The 18211-nt window shown below is 34.2% G+C and overlaps 1 protein-coding gene across 2 annotated transcripts; it reads right to left on the bottom strand.

The window, feature by feature from the left end:
* Positions 1–2527: 2527 nt before the first annotated feature.
* Positions 2528–11981, bottom strand: LOC133189538 (E3 ubiquitin-protein ligase HECTD3-like). Of its 2 annotated transcripts, none has more exons than XM_061324895.1 (18): positions 11582–11981; positions 10391–10530; positions 10080–10311; positions 9714–9832; positions 9151–9264; positions 7763–7851; positions 7273–7438; positions 6891–6972; positions 6719–6795; positions 6422–6580; positions 6151–6319; positions 5174–5296; positions 4977–5066; positions 4346–4549; positions 3936–4065; positions 3336–3489; positions 2912–2980; positions 2528–2734 (listed from the first exon to the last, which is right to left on the bottom strand). In XM_061324895.1, exons 1-18 carry the CDS (start codon positions 11903–11905, stop codon positions 2650–2652), a joined length of 2526 nt encoding a protein of 841 aa, XP_061180879.1. In that variant the 5' UTR covers positions 11906–11981; the 3' UTR covers positions 2528–2649. The 2 variants fall into 2 exon arrangements, with proteins under 2 accessions (XP_061180879.1, XP_061180880.1); XM_061324896.1 differs by having other exon boundaries at positions 7769–7851.
* Between the last annotated feature and the right edge of the window lie 6230 nt (positions 11982–18211).

The raw sequence follows: 18211 nt of genomic DNA, 5'->3' as shown, positions 1-18211 counted from the left end.
ATGAGCAAAAGGCATAGTCATTCCAGGTTCAGAATGTCAAAGTTCAAGGTTAAAGACAGCAAGTGATATCATTCACTACCCAAATATCTCATATGGTGAAACTGTTCAGACAAGATCAGTAAGCTTTCTTAATACATGTACAAGTAGCAAGCTCTATCAGCTATGATAATGTATTTGAGGAAATCTACATATTTTTCAAGGAAATTATGAGAAGTCCACAAGAAAAAAAATCATAAAACTCTGAATCCTCTAACTTGGTAACAACATATTGGATAGAGCATAGAAAAAAAACTAAGTGACTGACAAAGATTTACACACACACAAAATATGGAATCTCTGCCACAAAACTCATTATGCAATAATAAGACTCTAACCCCCCCCCCCCCCCCCCTTCCCCAATTTTATTGGAAATGTTCAACAGTTATCAATTTGAAAGAAGTCAGGAATCTCCAAGTTACAGGAATCAAATGGCTTCCCTAATTTCCTGGCCCAGGTTTTACTACCCATTTTAGCCACATTCTAAGTAGCACTTCATGCTCACTATGAGTGTTAATCAGGTACAGTACAAAGACTTTTTTTTACCTAGCTATTAATAGCTAGCTAGGTAATTTAAACCTACTTAACATAGCTATTATACCTCTACCTACTTTTCTCTGTTTTTGAAAATAGAAATGAATAATAAAGGCACATCTTTAAAACAGGTTGCTCTTGTTGTTTATCATGTTGTGCACTTGTACAGCAAAATTCGGGGTGTTATTTGATAACTTTACTACAGTGGAGAATGGAGAGGAAACACATGAAAAGTTGTTAGTAAATAAAAGTGGGTGTAGTTATTGATGCAAAATTCCTTATTTAGAAAGTAATTATTTTTGGCCTTAATTTCTGTTTCTGCATTTGGCCACAAAATGCAAGCAAAGCAAAAAAAAAAGGTAAAAATAGCTATCTGGAGTAGGTTTAAATACCTAAGTAGCTATAACTAGCTACATAGGTAGAAATAGGCTTTGGACTTGACCTGTTATGCAGCTGCAGGTACATTGACAAGATTTAACCAAGGGGAAGTGAAAGTTAATGTAAATATAAGTATATGGAATTATATTATACAGGTAGATACTATACAATTCCATAGACTTCCAACCTTCCCTAAAGAGATAGGCTCTTTGCAAGTTTCAACATTGCAGTCTTTTTAACACTGGATGGTTTTAGAGAATGTATAGAGTTGTAATAAAATGCTCTGCTGCAATTACAATTCGCTGAAGAAAAGAACTAAATGAACATACCTAATGATATGCAATATCACATCCTATATTGAAAAATTGAATTAAAATATCGTTAAAAATTATTAGTTACTATGTTCATACATGTTTCATGGCGAATATGTAAACAAATCTGATTCGTTAAAGCGCTTATAAATTCTAAAACAGAAAACAAGCACGGTTTCTTTTTTCCGGAAATACATTAGCGTGTGTTTGGGACAGGAGGGAGGGGTCAACTAGTACCGATACCAGAGATATTGACACCCCCTTTTGGCCTGTCAACTTAATTTTTAACCCCATTTGATTTCTCTGTTTAATCTCAACCCAAATCTTAGGGAAAAAAAAAAAAAAACTTCTACTGATCTGATATTCAAATGCATTTTTTAAAGAAGTTTAAAGTACATTGCAATATCCTGATTGTTCCAAAAACAAATTTTAATGATTTGATCAAAATAAGTCCAGGAAGTCACCATTTACTTCCTAATGAATATGAATACAGATGAATGAAACCACCTACCTGCTTATATACTGTGGTATGTCACAAAGTCCACGATTTCAACAATTTTAATTTACAGTATATTGACGCTTAATGTCTGCTTTACAACTGTCGCCTTCTTCATTTTAATATATTTCTGTAAAATAATATGGCTCCAACCTAGCTAGTTCCCACTTTGAATCTACATTACATGGGATAATGCACTTCAACTAACTAACTCTGGTCTAAGACTGAGCCCCTGCTGTCTTAGATGATTTTCAAAAGATTTTACTAGTGTGTTCTCATGTAAAACTTCCACTCTAACAGCTTTAACCCCCTACCACTGTCTACTGTGGCCCCCATCCTAATCCAAGGGGTCATGATTTGACAAAGATTGTATATCTACATTTAAAAAGATTAAGCTTTCATATGTGTCTTCTCTGGACCAGTGGTTCTTGAAAAGAGGATATTTCAATGACCTAACCTGTTTGTGTCATTTCTTTATCATCTCCCTTTGAAAAAATGAGGTGTACCTCTTGCTTTGAATGAACTTTAATCCCCTTCAGTCAATGATGCTTTGTGGAAAGTTTTGTTGAGATCGGCATTGTGATTCTTAAGAAACTGGAAATATGGAGAGTTTAAAGATGACAGACAGACAGAACAACATACACAGACACTCTGCCAAAGAAACATACTTGATCATTTTAATGCAGGAATCCCAAATCTCAAAGGAAATTATTTTCAGACGTATTTTATTACAACATACAAGTATACATGTATACAATTGTACATGTGTAAGTCAGATAGTTAAAAACAGTAATATCAAATATTCCTGACTGATTCTACAAAACAACATAAATATCTCATTGTTTTCACAAATATCCACATATCAAGTTTATATTGCAGCTGGTAAAAGTGGTATTATTCATCCATGTAGTTAACATCTGTGTCCATGTCGACACAATTATAGGCAGCATAATGGAGCTTCTCCTCACAGACCTGGGCACTGAAACAGCAAAATGTCATACACCTATCAAAAATCTTACTTAGATTTCAAACTATAGAAAGCCCATGATATTATAGATATCATTCAAAATCAATATAATCTTTGCATAACAATATCCCATTTTATAAAACACTTGAAATCTATAACAGGACAGCACTGATAAAAAAAAGGTCTTACCTGGTGTAATTTGGCAGGTACAACATGTTGGCACAGGTAGAAGATTCAGGGAGACAATCAATAGCATCACTGTCAAAAAAAGACACACGGGATGTATTGTCCAGAAAAATTCAATTTCTTTCATCTAATTACAGTCATATTAATTACTTGAAATAATATGTCTATAAAATCCAGAAATGACACCATAAAATTATACTGTTTGATAAAGCAGGTTACAAAGTTTTTGTTTTTTTTTTTGACAAAATGTTTTGATATAGCCTATTACAGATCACCTAGTACAGCACTACAGAGTAATATTATTCTGACTGAGTGCAATTTGCTATGGATAAAAATAGAACAATTTTTCTGTACATTATCTACCTTACAAACTTGAGTATTCACACCTGCTGTGGAGTAGAGGTGTCTCCTAGAAATCAATGCTTACCTTTTGCCAGAGGCTATATATACAGGAGCCGGTAATCGTCGCCGGCCAGTGATAAAGCGTAAGAATCGACTGCGATCCTCATTGGTGAAATTGGTGAGAGCAGACCACATGTATTTTACTCTAGTATCTTTCTCATCTAGATCATCATAATGAACTGAAACAAAAGAGTACCAAGTTATATAATACATGTATAAAGTGATATATGTACCATATATTCCTATATTTGTAATAAAATATTCAGGGGTTTGAAAAACATTTTCACAGAATACCTGTTTTCTGTATAAACTGACAAACTCCAAGACATTTTATTTTTTCTTAAATCATGCTTCTGTAGTCTGAATTTTCTACCATAAGTTTTAATATACTACATCAACTGTACTTATGAAGATGTACCTTCCTATGTCATTGACTTAAAGCTTAATTACACGTACTTCTGCCATCTTAGACTGAAATCATCTCTCTTTGTCATTAAATAACAATTTTATACTGAAACAGAGAACTATTATTTAAGCACCACTTGCAATCCTTGAGGTAAATTCTTTATTATAATTAAGACTACCTGCAATATTCTACCGTATAAGGTATAAGTATATTTCTTACTAGACCGTCGGAGTGCCTCTATTGTAATATCTGGGTCACCACTCACACGGTGCTCCACCTCCTGCCATGTCAACAGATCAAGCACCGCCTGTGGCACCACCTTTAGTAATCCTCTCCTGAGGGCCTCAATCTACAATTATAAGACAAATTTCTTTTCTTACGTATACATGTACATGCACAAATATAAAGTAATACATATTGCAATTCTCTTGTAAAATTGTAAAAATAGATACATCTTGTATTCTGAGCAAAGCCATAAATTCTTAAAACAAACATCCAAATCTACAAATATCACACAGTAAATTTTCATTTAAGATTTGATTTTTAGTTTATATATGCTGAAAGAGATTTAAGAACTTTTTGTCTGCATCATACATATCTTTCTCTGTTACCTCACTATTTCTTTTTACCTGAGAATTGAACTCATTCATTCTGATTTCCTTCACCGCTACACAATAATCCTCACGGTCCTCAAACTTCAGCTCTGCAGGATTCCCGTCCGTGTCCATCTTAATGGTGACTGGTGTACCATCGGCACGGGTCACGCTCCAAGTTCTACCGAGAGCACTGAAGTCCTCCTCCTTCATCTGCAAGAGGCTGTCGATGAGGTGAACCTGTACAAACAAAAACTGCATAATATCACCAATTCAAAGCTACAGAAATTCCATCTCTAAAAAAAAAGTTGCTAATCTAAGAAAAGAAAGAGATACCCCCCCCCCCCCCCCAAAAAAAACCCCCCTATTTTACATGCAATCTTGAAACTCTAATTCTGGGCTAAAATGGAAAACATGTCACAGATTTTATTTTTTTTTTCATTTTCAGAATCCTATGACATTGCTCTATTTTGCAATCAACCACGGCACTGAGAGTGGATAAATTTTTATTTTAAAGTAACAAAGAATAAATTTTAAAATTTCCTGGATGTAATTTGTAATAGAACCATTCTTCTACAATCAACAATGGCAATGAGAGTGAAAAAAGTTTTATTGTAAAGTAATGAATAATAAAATTTCTGAGATGTACTCTGAAACAGAACCAAACCTCTGCAGCATCTACAGACACATAGTCTCTGGCCCAGTTAGTCTTCTCCCCTGATAACTTCTTCCACACAAATGATGGCAATGATAAAATCTGAAAGTAACAACACAGAGCTTGTGTCAAAGCTAGCACTGTACTGTAATAACAGCTTTTGTCCTTATTGTCTAAATTAAGTTCAAGATAACTTCTCCATCTTTTACCAGGTTTTCTTTTCCTCTCAGACACGCCCCCATCAGCTGTCCGATCCACTCGTACTTTAGAAATTCTTTACAGGCTGGATTTGGAATGTAAGTGTCTCTGTTTACATTTATATCTTCACAAAACTGAAATTTAACACAACACTTTAGCTTCAATTCTGATGATGCAACAGATGTTAGGCTTGCATCTCTCTGCAATCATAGCTGTCGATCCCTTGTTAATAGTAATATAATATTTATACAGGGAGAATGATACTTTATACACTAAATGGGAATTTTTCTGTAATGCTGAAAATTTTCTTATAGAACATTGTCAAAAATAAAATATAATTCAAAAAAATCTAGCCCAATGAATTGCACAAAATTTTTTGAAAAATTATTGCTATAGATGAAAATTGTATAAAGGAAACATAAATTAAATCAATTGTAGACTTATTTTTCTCAAGACAGGCCTTCATAAAAATTATAGAAGCAAAAACAAAAAATCACTATTTGTGAGCATTTTATTTTTAGTGTAATTACTCTAGAACCCGCAAGTGAAAATTTTCTTTTCATGTATACATGTATTTGTATACCGGTAATTCAATCTGACTAAAGCCAGACCTCTTTTTACGCTATGCGATAGCGTAAATAGAGGTCTGGATTTAGTCAGATTGTGTATAATTAAATAACTTTATAGTAAACTTGTCTAATTCGGACATCACTGGTTCATTAGAAATTGGTCAGATTAGACAACATTCTGGGTTAGACAAAATTTCGAACAATTAAATTTACTGAAAGGGACTAAAATTTTACATCATAATAAGCAAGATTTTAGATTGAACAACATCAGGATTAGACAAGTTTTCATGTATAATAACAAACATTTGTGAAAATTTTGACTTGCTTATAAATACCAAATAATTTTCTCACAAAAATAAGATTTTGTGAAAATTTGTTGTTCTACAGTATTTTGAAGGTGACATGACAGTGATACTGACCTGGTTTGGTGACCTGATGAAGAATGGAAGAGGGACAGGGGTGTCACTACTTGTGGGGCAGAGTTCCTCAGCAATGTCAGACAGACTATCCCGGAATCCCCCTCCCTGATCTATCACCCCCTCTGACATAAACTTACACTCCCACCACTGGTCATACCTGGATGACCACCTGTCAAAGAGAACCAAATAAATACCTTTAGAGAGAGATATACATGTAATATGGTATTCATCAAAACCAAAGTTAACATGGATTGGTGTGATGCAGCATTACCTGTAGTTTAAGAGCTTCGAACTTCTATCCTTTGGTTTTAGTCCTTCATAAATCTGATTAAAAATACTGTGTTTGTACTCAGGATCTAGACTAGGGTCACATCGATGTTCCATTGCTGCTCGACGATTTATAAATAACTTTGGCATCTCTATAGGTCTTCTGTAAAATTATTTCAAACATTATTTACACATTTATAAGTAAAGCATGAAATAATTCTTGCCAGATACATATATTTAGAGTGTAATTACAGGTCAGAACAATTTAATGAAGTTAAAGACATTGATTTGTCAAACTCACTCCAGACATGAATCCTTCAGAAACATTTCAATCAAGGTCAGTCTTTTTTTGGACAAAGGAAGCAGTTGCCTGACATGCTGAAATGAAAGCAGATGACAGGCTTGGGAATGTATTGGATTGTTAATGTAAAAATGGAAGTTGCTAGATGGAGTTACAGAGAACAATTATTTACCTCCATGGAACTGTATGACCCCACGGTGTACTCCCATGCGGGTACAATAAACTGTAGAACGCTGTCTAAAATCACCACAAACCTAACAAAATTAGTAAAAATATATTGATTTAAAGAAAACAAGCTGCTAGCAAACTGCTTTTCTTTAAATTCTGCAAAAAAATTGTAGAAAATATATAATTATGTATAAAATGTGCTGTGATAGCTTATATAATCACTGGCAACTGAGGAAATCTTCACCGAGTCTGCAGAACAAGACATTTACCTGAATCCTGTATAAATCTATCTACCTTGTATAAGCCTCTGTCTTGTATTGGAGATTTTTCTCCTTTCTAAAACAAAATTCATGATAAATTGATGTCAAAGAGAATGTTTTGTCTACCTTTGGAGTAGCTGGGATCTTCTATATAGCTGGTCTGGAGAATAGGACTCAAGTTTAGGAAATCTAGACAAGTTCTCTCCCTTGAAGAAGTCTCTATCGAATCCCAGATATCGTCCCTCAGATGACTGGATCTTAAGCCCCCTCACTCGAGTGTCTATTCCTCCACCTACAACACAGTTATAGTGGCATTAAATCCAAGTTATTCTTCTTTAAAATGTCCAGTTGAAACATATGCATTTAACATTGTAGGAATTCACTGTGTTTCTTTTGGGATAATATAAAATAAAGAACATCAGACAAGAGTTTATTCATTGATTTGTTACTGTGATACAAACTTTAAAATAAAGAATCCTTGAATACATAAATAAGAAAAGTTTCAACTTTAAATGTGCTAATTTTGATGTATAATCCAAGTTCATAAAGAAGAAGGAAGAGGGAAGGGGCTGGCATGTGTATCACTTTTTCTACTCAATTTAATCCAGAACTTAACCTTTACATTCCTTAATATTTATGGTAATGACTGGAAAATGTTCTGTCATATTCTCTAGTAATGTGATGTCCTCAACATCTGAATATTCCCTAAAACAGAAATAAAAAAAAATAATATACTGTAAATGTATTTTATTTGGCATGTACGATATTTGATTTTCAACAAGTCAGCAGAGATTTGATTTTAAAACTCTCTGAATGTGCTTTACTTGAATACATATACACAAGACATTTAGCAATTTACTTGATTTAGCAGAAGCTGCTTTCTGTTCAAGACTAAATAGGAGACTTAAAACATTCTGTATGTCCACTGTATTGAGTGACTAAATGTCTACTCACCAGTCCACCAGTCTACATTTATTGTGTTGAGTGCCTCAATGTCTACTCAGTAGTCTACCTTCATTGTAATGAGTGTCTAATTGTCTACTCACCTATCTACCACTACTATGTTGAGTGTCTAATTGTCTACCTACCTATCTACCACTACTATGTAGAGTGTCTAATTGACTACTTACCTATCTACTGCTACTATGTTGAGTGTCTAATTGTCTACTCACCTATCTACCATTACTATGTTGAGTGTCTCATTGTCTACTCACCTATCTACCATTACTATGTTGAGTGTCTCATTGTCTACTCACCTATCTACCTCCACTGTGTTGAGTGTCTAATTGTCTACTCACCTATCTACCTCCACTGTGTTGAGTGTCTAATTGTCTACTCACCTATCTACCTCCACTGTGTTGAGTGTCTAATTGTCTACTCACCTATCTACCTCCACTGTGTTGAGTGTCTAATTATCTACCCACCTATCTACCTCCACTGTGTTGAGTGTCTAATTGACTACTCACCTATCTACCTCCACTGTGTTGAGTGTCTAATTGACTACTCATCTATCTACCTCCACTGTATTGAGTGTCTAATTGTCTACTCACCTATCTACCTCCACTGTGTTGAGTGTCTAATTATCTACCCACCTATCTACCTCCACTGTGTTGAGTGTCTAATTGACTACTCACCTATCTACCTCCACTGTGTTGAGTGTCTAATTGACTACTCATCTATCTACCTCCACTGTGTTGAGTGTCTAATTGTCTACTCACCTATCTACCTCCACTGTGTTGAGTGTCTAATTGTCTACTCACCTATCTACCTCCACTGTGTTGAGTGTCTAATTGTCTACTCACCTATTTACCTCCACTGTGTTGAGTGTCTAATTATCTACCCACCTATCTACCTCCACTGTGTTGAGTGTCTAATTATCTACGCACCTATCTACCTCCACTGTGTTGAGTGTCTAATTGTCTACTCACCTCCTTGGTGTTGAGTGTCTAATTGTCTACTCACCTATCTACCTCCACTATGTTGAGTGTCTAATTGTCTACTCACCTATCTACCTCCACTGTGTTTAATGTCTTTTGATTGTCCTGCTCTCCACCTTGAACAACAATTTTAGATGGCACATAGTTATCATCACTTCCATCTATAGTCAACTGCAACTTCCTGTCATTGAAATTTAAATGAGCCATGCTGAATATTACCAAAAAAGGTACAGAAAAGTGAATGAGTGAGTGTTATTTCAGAAGCAACATTCAACAATCTTTTTATGGTAATTTGAATTTGTTTGAATAAAAAAAAAAACTTAATTACTTCTTTTCAAATTCAAAATTCTGTCAGTTTTGTTTGCTGATAATTAATAAATATAGAAAACATACTGAAGTTTACTGTAAACCAACTTTTATTCGCGTGCGAGAAATATTCACGAGTTTTGCAACCTACTTTAACTCGCGAATATTAATCGCCGTGAACCATTTATTTTGCTTTGTATTTGTTTAGAATAATTCCTGTTGCAAAAATTATTCATCAAGGATTGATTTCAAACTGACGAATCGCATATAAAAGATGACGCAAATAATAGTTGGTTTACAGTATTCCCTTGATTCACCACTTACAGTATGACAGTTCCTTTCTTCATTTTAAGTCGAATCCAGTGGTTGCCTTGACTTCCATCACTTTCCCAGTATGTGTCTAGTAGTCCATCAGTCAGACAAGATGGTCCTGTATCATCATCCTGTATTTCAATATTTGATATAATCTTACGTAAAGCTTGTTTGATGCCATGCCATTTGTAAAAAGAATTTGTTTCCATAACTGAGTCTAACCTTTAAAATTCTATAGCATGCAATCTTACAATGATCTTGAAAAATTAAAAAAAAATAACAAAAGGAAAAAAATTCCTAAAACTACTTCACTTATAATAAGTGTCAAAAAAATTATAAATGTAAACAACAATTCACTTATTTTATTGTGCAACTCACTCCAAAAGTAGACACATGGACTGATTCTACAAAGTTTTTGATGCTGCCCAGATGGTCATTTTCAGGAGGTATGTGTTGGGACATGAGATGTACGAGAGATTCGTCATGATCCAGGGTCCAGTTAGGGGGAATCTCTCGTAACAGAGCCACACATTCCTCCTCAGGGGAGGTAATTTTGTGTTTACCTGGTACAAGTTGTACAGAGAATCGCTGCTCTATAACATCTTCCCAACTGTTTAGAAAATAGAAAATAAAAAATCAGCAAACATGAAAATCCTTCCTTCAATACCTGAAAAAACATTAAAACTGACCTGTTGATGACAATCTTTTTAGGATCTTTCTCTACAGGTACAATTGCAGGTGAGTCATCAGATACCGATTTGTTGCTGTATTGCATGGTCCAGACATCTTTATCAAATACTAGGTATTCATCTGAGGCATTTATTTTATACTGAAATATAAAGATGACAATAAATTACTTTTAATAGCTACTTTTTATGATGTTGCTAGACTACTCTTGTGGGTCTCTAGTTCTTTGTCAGTATTTTATTTATAAATCTCTACCACTTTTAATCATAATGTCTTAACTGATTTTATCTTTACAAAGTAACTTTGGAGATTCACTTCTGGGATTTTTACATTAAAAATCTTCATGATATACATCTATTTTTGATTTACAAAGTTCCCAGGAAGGATCCTTAGAATATTTTTGCCAAATGTCATCTCAAATCAGGACCTTTTCAAATAGATGCCAACAAGAAGACATGGTCTGCATATTCATCATCAGAAGATGATGGAATTGACTTGGCCATGTGCTTCGAAGGGACTCTAACAGCATCACTAAGATGGCTTTCTTTTGGAAACCAGAGGGCAAACAGAAAAGATGAAAGTCAAAAATCACCTGGCATCAAAGAGTGAAGGTGGAAATTAAAGAACAAAAGAGAAATTGAGGCACTGTCAGGCACCCTCCAGAAGATGGCCAGTGACAGACAAGGATGGAGAGTTCTCCTCACTGCCCTATACACCAAGGTATCACGGGCAGTAGGTAAGTAACTAGTGTGGCGGTAAAGCATGGATTGGATTTCCACAACAAAAATTAGTCACTTCAAAATCTGCTGCACTTTACGCTGGTCTTCCTTAACACATACTAAGTACATTACCAGCCCTGCTTTCCTTGAAATTTCATTACACTCTATTCTAAGAAATCTTACATAAGACTCTATATACCATGCAAAATGTGGCTGCTCTTAAACAATTAGCTGGAGGGAGTTAACAATGAATTTAGGGCCTACAACTTAAATTCTATGTTCTCAGACTGAGCTGAAGGGTTTACTTATCCCATGAGCTGGACCTTGAATGAGCAATGCCTAGCTAGCTTCCAACAAAAAACATAAAAACAAAAAACAAAAAAAAGTTTGTCCTAATACATGTATAATAGGATTTGTTCATTATGATTTTTGACGTCATTCTAAAAATATGCCTCTATTTAATCTTGTTCTCACCTTTCTCAGTTTAAGCCACTTGCCCTGATTGTCACAGAACTCCTCTCCAGTGGCCATAAGGCGGGACTCTGTGGTCAGTTGTAGCTCCTTGGGCTGGAACCCCGTCAGTTTCTTGGTTTTCCTGGGTTCGGGGTACAGTTTGATAGTCGTTTTGCACTGACTCCGATACTCAACTTCTGATGCCACATAACAGAACGATTCTGGCAACGACTTCTTTTCGTGAAGACACTTAACACATTCCAGGAGACATCGGATCCGAGCAAGGCGTCGTCTTGGTGGACCTAGACCGTTGTGGGATTCAGTCAAATTCTTGGTTTGGGACATGCTAAAAGTTATATCAACTAGCCTGGATTAGAATAATATCAAATGTCATAAAATCAACAATCTAACATCCTTTCTTCTCTTCTATACTTTTTCTTATTTCCCTTTTTGTAATAATAACCGAATTATCTCGATCTGTCGGCAGATCGAAAGATTTTTTGAATACCGAACTCGATATAAATTTGAGACACACAAAAATAATCAAAGTACTGAAAGTGTTCGTGGTAAATCTTAAAATATAATTGCTTGGTCCCTTTTTGTCCCTTAAAAGTTAGATATAACAATAGGATATTATCGCCAATCCCTTAACACTACCCTAACTCCGTCACTTTAGAGAAACTCCGCGTTGTTTGTATACGAATGCGATTGTGACGTCATGTTTTGCATGCTGAAAATATATATCGATATACACCCCCCGATTTCTTTATATTTACATTTGCAAATATTTTTCTTAGAAGAACCTATTGAAGAGAAAATATGTTCAATTCTGTATAAACTTTTTAGGGGGTCGGAGGTCATAGCGTGATCGAATTATACAGGGCGAGATGATATCTTGTCTACATATTTCTGTCACGATGAAACTGCTTTCGGAACTTCTAAGTTGATAGCGATGAAAAAGATAAAACAATTGAAACATATGGATATTTTTCATTCAACAGATGTTCATTAAATTTTCCTTTGGTATGAAGAATGTTTTGAATTCTATAATTAGCCTAAAATTGCACTTATCTTTTTAACCCAAATTCCTTTGAAGTTATGTAAACTAAAACAGGACCACCGCTTTTGACTTCACATATATAAAGAACTCATAAAATAGTATGATTATTCTCAGTAGCAATCATTGTTCTTTCATTATAAACAGAAATTTACTGAACTGGACTGCTGAACATCAATGTAAATATTCAAATGTTGGTGCGACGCGAACTTTCAAGACCAAACAACTTCTAGGTCATTGCGCATCACAACATAGCAATACGGCGGCCAGTTCGTTTAATGCATGCAGTTTTACTCGGAATATTCGTCTCAAATGTAAATATAAGTAATAAACAACAATGTTAAAAAGCTCACTGGGAAATGAACTTGGTTGGTACGTGATCAAATTTAATGAGAAGCCCTTTGGGCTTCACAGGATTTGATCACGTGACCAACCAAGTCATCCTCCTGAGATGAAGACATGAGGGAATTTTGGACTGAAAACACTCGGAAATGATGACCATCCATCTTATCTCGAGAATCACTGGAAGAAAACATGCATATTTCATACAACACTGACTATTTTTTTTTCGTTCATTTCCCAGAGAACTTTTTAACATTGTTGTTTATTTCTTAAGTAAATATTAGGCCGACCATCAAGTGTGATTTCTAAGGAAAGGAAGGACTCTATCTGTATATAATTGCAGGCCAATCATTTATTCATATAATCATTTTAATAGGAAAATTATATTTTTTATGTCAATACAAACCCTCAGATCTTTGAATCAACCAGATGCGGACCCCTCAGCATGTTAGACTACCAATTATATGTATTTATCTTCATAAAAACCTTTATTTTTGAGTGACTCTTTCAGACGATTTGAGTGTCCCCTTTCATTAAAAAAAAATGCAAAAAAGGGAAAACCAAACGCTTGGATCCCTTTAGTGGAACTTAAAGCACTGTTCTACCCCTGTCGGAAATCTGTTTTCTTCACACTCAGAAGCTTAACATTGGAATACAGCACCATCAGATAAAAAAAATTGAACAGTTGGAAAAAAAAATCCAGCGACAGGCAGCTTGTCTTACATTTGTATATCAAACAACTTAAAATCAAAAGAATCCTGGATGTGTCAGGAAGATGCTGGATGATTTTGACCCCCCCCCCTCCCCTTAATATTTAAGGACCGTCGTAAATTCAATAGGCTAGAATTCTCCACAAAGTGGTCTAGGGAAAGGTACCGGCCACACCTGTCAACCATTAATTATAGTCTACATGTCCAGATCCAGAATTATTGCCACTGATAATATTACGAATCCAAAAGGTTATAATTTGCCCAATCAGGGAGTATCTTCGATGCATTTTGGTCCGAGGCAACCTGAAGGATTATCTACCAAATAAGCAAAATCGTTTAATTTTTGAAGTTTTGAAGAAAATACCTCAGAAGCGAGAATTTGATGTCAGCTTAGTTTTGAATTTCATAACCTCCTCTTTAAAAAAAAACAAAAAACAATCAGGATCACCACAATTAATTAGCCTTTATTACGCACCAGAATGTTACCCTCATATTGATAGTTTCTTAAAATTTTACAGAAATTATATGGTTCATTAGCTCACAAATGCATAAAATGCTTAGTATTCTTTGCTCCGTCGATGACAGATTAGTTACTAACCAATCATGGTTCAGCTGCAATAAGTCGCAGGAGATCACTTGTCTGAACCAGTAGCAACTTATCACCTTGTCTGTAGTGAATATTGGCCAATAAGGTACTGACCACTCTCTGCAGACAAACAGACAAACATACCACAGACTGCGATCATGGCAATTATAGTAAGTTTTAAAAAATGCTGATAACCTGCAATTAACTCCGCTAGAATTGTCAAAGAGCTTCCCTTGGTAAACACCATATAAACAGAATCCACACCATATTAAGAATTCTATATATCATAAACGCAATATTATCTATGCATATACTTCTTGATGTTCATGTGGTAAATACGAAGATGTACATTGTACATTCATATCATAGCATTGTAACAACGCGAAATGTGATAACGACGCAAAATATAATAAAAATAGATTATTACATTTTTCGTTATTATATTTTGCGTCAAGATCAACACAGGATGTAACAAATAAAATATGATATCACACTTTTTGGATTGTTACATTTTTATTCTTGATGAATTGATTACTATTGATTTTGGGGTGATGTAAATTTGCCTTTACAGATTAATAACACTATTTTTGCTCTTGTTCATAAATTTATTGATGAAACCTGTAAATTTTAAAATGATATGTAGCAGAACTTCATTTGCATCATTTGTAAGGATTTTGCATGAATAATTGTAATATATAATTATTATAATATAGAATTATTGTAATATGTAATTATTGTAATATACAAAGAGAGGAACCAGTAGGCTGTAAGAACTTTTCCCAATACTAATTTATTCAATAAAATATGTTCAGAATTTAAAAAAAAATGCTTTCAACAGTCATAGATATAGTCAGTTTGTCTCAAATAGATTAATTCATAATTTGCATAACCAGGGCATATTGTATGTGTGACTGTAACATGAGGTCCTAGCTGCAGATCTGAAAAAAATGGGATGACGATGACGCGGGTATGTTAAGGTCAAGATCTAGTAAATGAAAGGTGCCTTCAGATTTCTCAAATTTGAGAAATAAAGTCCTTTAATGGTGCTTTATAACTTTAGCCTGGTCAAATAAGGTATTTCGGGGCATAATTTGTAGATGAACAAGACGAGAAATCATATTTTAAACTGTCATTTTCAATGGAAAATTAAGAAAACTAGTCATGAATACGGGAGTTTTTTTCCATATCAGACAAAGAAATGCATCTAGATTGCCTACAGTCTCTCAGAAAACGATAATTTGTATGTTCTTGGCCTCTTCTTTAAAATGATATCAAATTGAATATAGGTATCGGGATTACTTTTCACATGATTTCAAATTGAATTCCAGGAAAGTACTTTATTTTCTACAAAATTCTACTAGAGCCGTAAAGTACGGGAAAAAGAAAGTTAAAATTGATTATGACGTCATAATGAATCTAGCACCAAAAAGTTAGTCTGAAGTCATTTACTAGATCTTGACCTTAAGGCTGCACTCAGATATCCTAATTGCATATACAGTATGACGTCATTGTAAGCTGTATGACGTGAACTTTAGAGATAATGATTTCTTAATATCTATATTTGAAGTTTAATTTCAGGTCCAAGAAGTGAATGGAATAGTTCAAAAATATAATATAAACTAAATCTTGCCGTTTTTGGGTGGTATAAATAGCTTAGTATTATCACGGGGGTTACATACCAAACCCATGACGTCATAACAATTGATCAAATATTTGCCGAGTGAAAATTAAACGTGACGAGAATACATGTAAACAAATATATGAAATGGGAGTTTTTAAGCATATACCGTGAATGTCATGTGTTATTCATAAGGAATTAAAGATTAAGAATCAGGTACGATGATTTATACTTATCATGTTTTCTTATAATGAACACAGGCAGTGTTTTGAAATCCCGATCAGCCTTTCCTCTGTCGTTCTAACAAAAGATGCCAAAGTTCAACACTACGCCGCATACTTTGAAACGTAACTTTTGTTTGTATCGAAAGCTTGTATTCTACAGTAATTGGAAAGTGCTGCTAGAATCGTATGGTTAACATGAATTGATGGCAACTCCTTGATCGTATGTACAAAATGTGAAAATTTTGGTAAGGTTTCATGCCAAACTTTGGAATATTTTTTTCTGCTTCGGGAGAGTAGGATTCTAGCAGTACTTTTCATGACCAAGTGATGTTTTTACATAATTATTTTCACAAAAAGAAAGAAATCATTCCCGGGGTAGTGTTGAACTTTTCACTTTTCTGTTAAGGCAATTTTTCTATTTATAGACGTCACGTGATGACGTCGTAGTGGAGTGCTTCTTTTAGTCTAAGACTCAATGATGTCTATACAATGGATAATAATAGTAAATGTTTTATCTGTGGCTTTTCCGATTTATCAATGTTACATTTTACGAAAAAAGTCTAAATTCGCCAAAAAATGATATGGGTACTGCCTTAATATACCTGCGGAGAGCCACAGCAATTTTTTCAGACCAGCGAGTTATATACAGATCTGCAGATACATGAGGTCCACAACGAAAAAGCTGCAAAATTTATGTAGAGAGATAACTCTATTATCTGTGTTTAATAATTCTTGTGAAGTAAATAGGAAAAATGTGTCAAAAATCATTATAAGAAATCCATTCTTTTTTGGCAAAGAATGTATCTGTTGTTGTTATAATACATTACATAGTCATGCAAAATTAAATTTTCTTTAATTTTTGAAATATTCAGAGAATTTAAAACAGGTTTATCTATATAAAAATGTGTACTAGTGTTCAGAATCATAGCTGAGATTTATTTCGAAACGTAAACATGCATGAAAAGTAATGACCGACGTCAAAAAATTTATCATTATTTTATATTTTAGGGCACATGTATGTTTGCTTCCATTTATTGTCCGTGTCTTTTGTAGCTTGCCTCCGATATCTCCGCTGTCATGTGATAAATGAAAGTCATTTTACATTGGGCACTTATTTAAAAAAAATACATAAGTTGTTGACACTGTGAGCATTATATCATGCATAATATCACACCGAGGAAACATTAAATGCAGAGGGTATCGTGTATTATTGTTTATTATTAATGAATTTATATAATGAAAGGTTCCCATTCCCCGAGGTTAGCTCTAGACTTGCTTTGTTAAGAATATAACATTACTTTATATAACAACACCGATATGAATATGCCTCTGTGTTTCACGTAGAATTGAATGAAAAATTCTGATCTGCATGCATGATCAAAACAACAAACAAGAAAAAAAAATTCTGAAAAATAAAACATGCTCGAACAAAGTACACAGAATATACGGTATCTCCATATTTCATTTATATCATTTCAAAATTAAAGAAAATTAATGCCGTATGTAAGAAGTTTTCACATTCCACTGCTGTGATTCATAAAGATCACCAAAACGGTGAAAAGTTCTTCAAAAATAGTTAAGAAACTCTCACTCTCAAAAAACAAAAAACAAAACAAATTACAACACTGGCATTTCTGCAAGCAATTTTTATTCGATAAAGTATAACAATATACATTCGAAGAATAAATACTTGAGTTACAGTACCTAATTTCCAAAAGTAAGAATTCAAAACCAATGAGCGATTGGTCACCCAACTTGATTTTAAAAATATGAAAAATACTTCTAAGCTGCTGAGGAGAACACAGATTTTCTGCACAAAATTTTAAAGTTACCGAACATATGTTTGATGTTCTAATCAATTATAAAGTGTTAACATTGAATATTAAACTGTGAGGAATTTTCACTTTATTACTATATGCAGGTGCATATAAGCCCAACTCTTCATCTTTCTTCCCATTAACAAAGAAGTGCATTTAAAATGCTCCACTGACCTAGAAATAATGGGTCACATCCCATTAATAAAGTCCTTCGTTTGAAATGTCCCACTGGCCCAATAATTCTGCAAAAAGAGGGCGGCCTTAAAATAAAGGCGTCATTAAATACAACATGCACAG

The sequence above is a fragment of the Saccostrea echinata genome, unplaced genomic scaffold, assembly GCF_033153115.1.
Source record: "Saccostrea echinata isolate AGI-Se365-2 ecotype Australia unplaced genomic scaffold, CSIRO_AGI_Sech_v1 ptg000019l, whole genome shotgun sequence".
In the NCBI taxonomy this organism is placed as follows: Eukaryota; Metazoa; Mollusca; class Bivalvia; order Ostreida; family Ostreidae; genus Saccostrea; species Saccostrea echinata.
Note: the sequence above shows the minus strand (reverse complement) of the source record. Positions and strands in the feature narration are given on the sequence as shown.

Bases quoted from the DNA above. Each gene is read 5' to 3' on its own strand.
- LOC133189538 (XM_061324895.1), bottom strand. From the start codon at position 11,905: ATGTCCCAAACCAAGAATTTGACTGAATCCCACAACGGTCTAGGTCCA. The intron at 9,265-9,713 runs GTAAGTGGTGAA...TTTCAATGACAG, and splicing joins AAGAAAGGAACTGTCATACT to GAAGTTGCAGTTGACTATAG. The intron at 6,320-6,421 runs GTAATGCTGCAT...TCTCTTTGACAG, and splicing joins TCGAAGCTCTTAAACTACAG to GTGGTCATCCAGGTATGACC.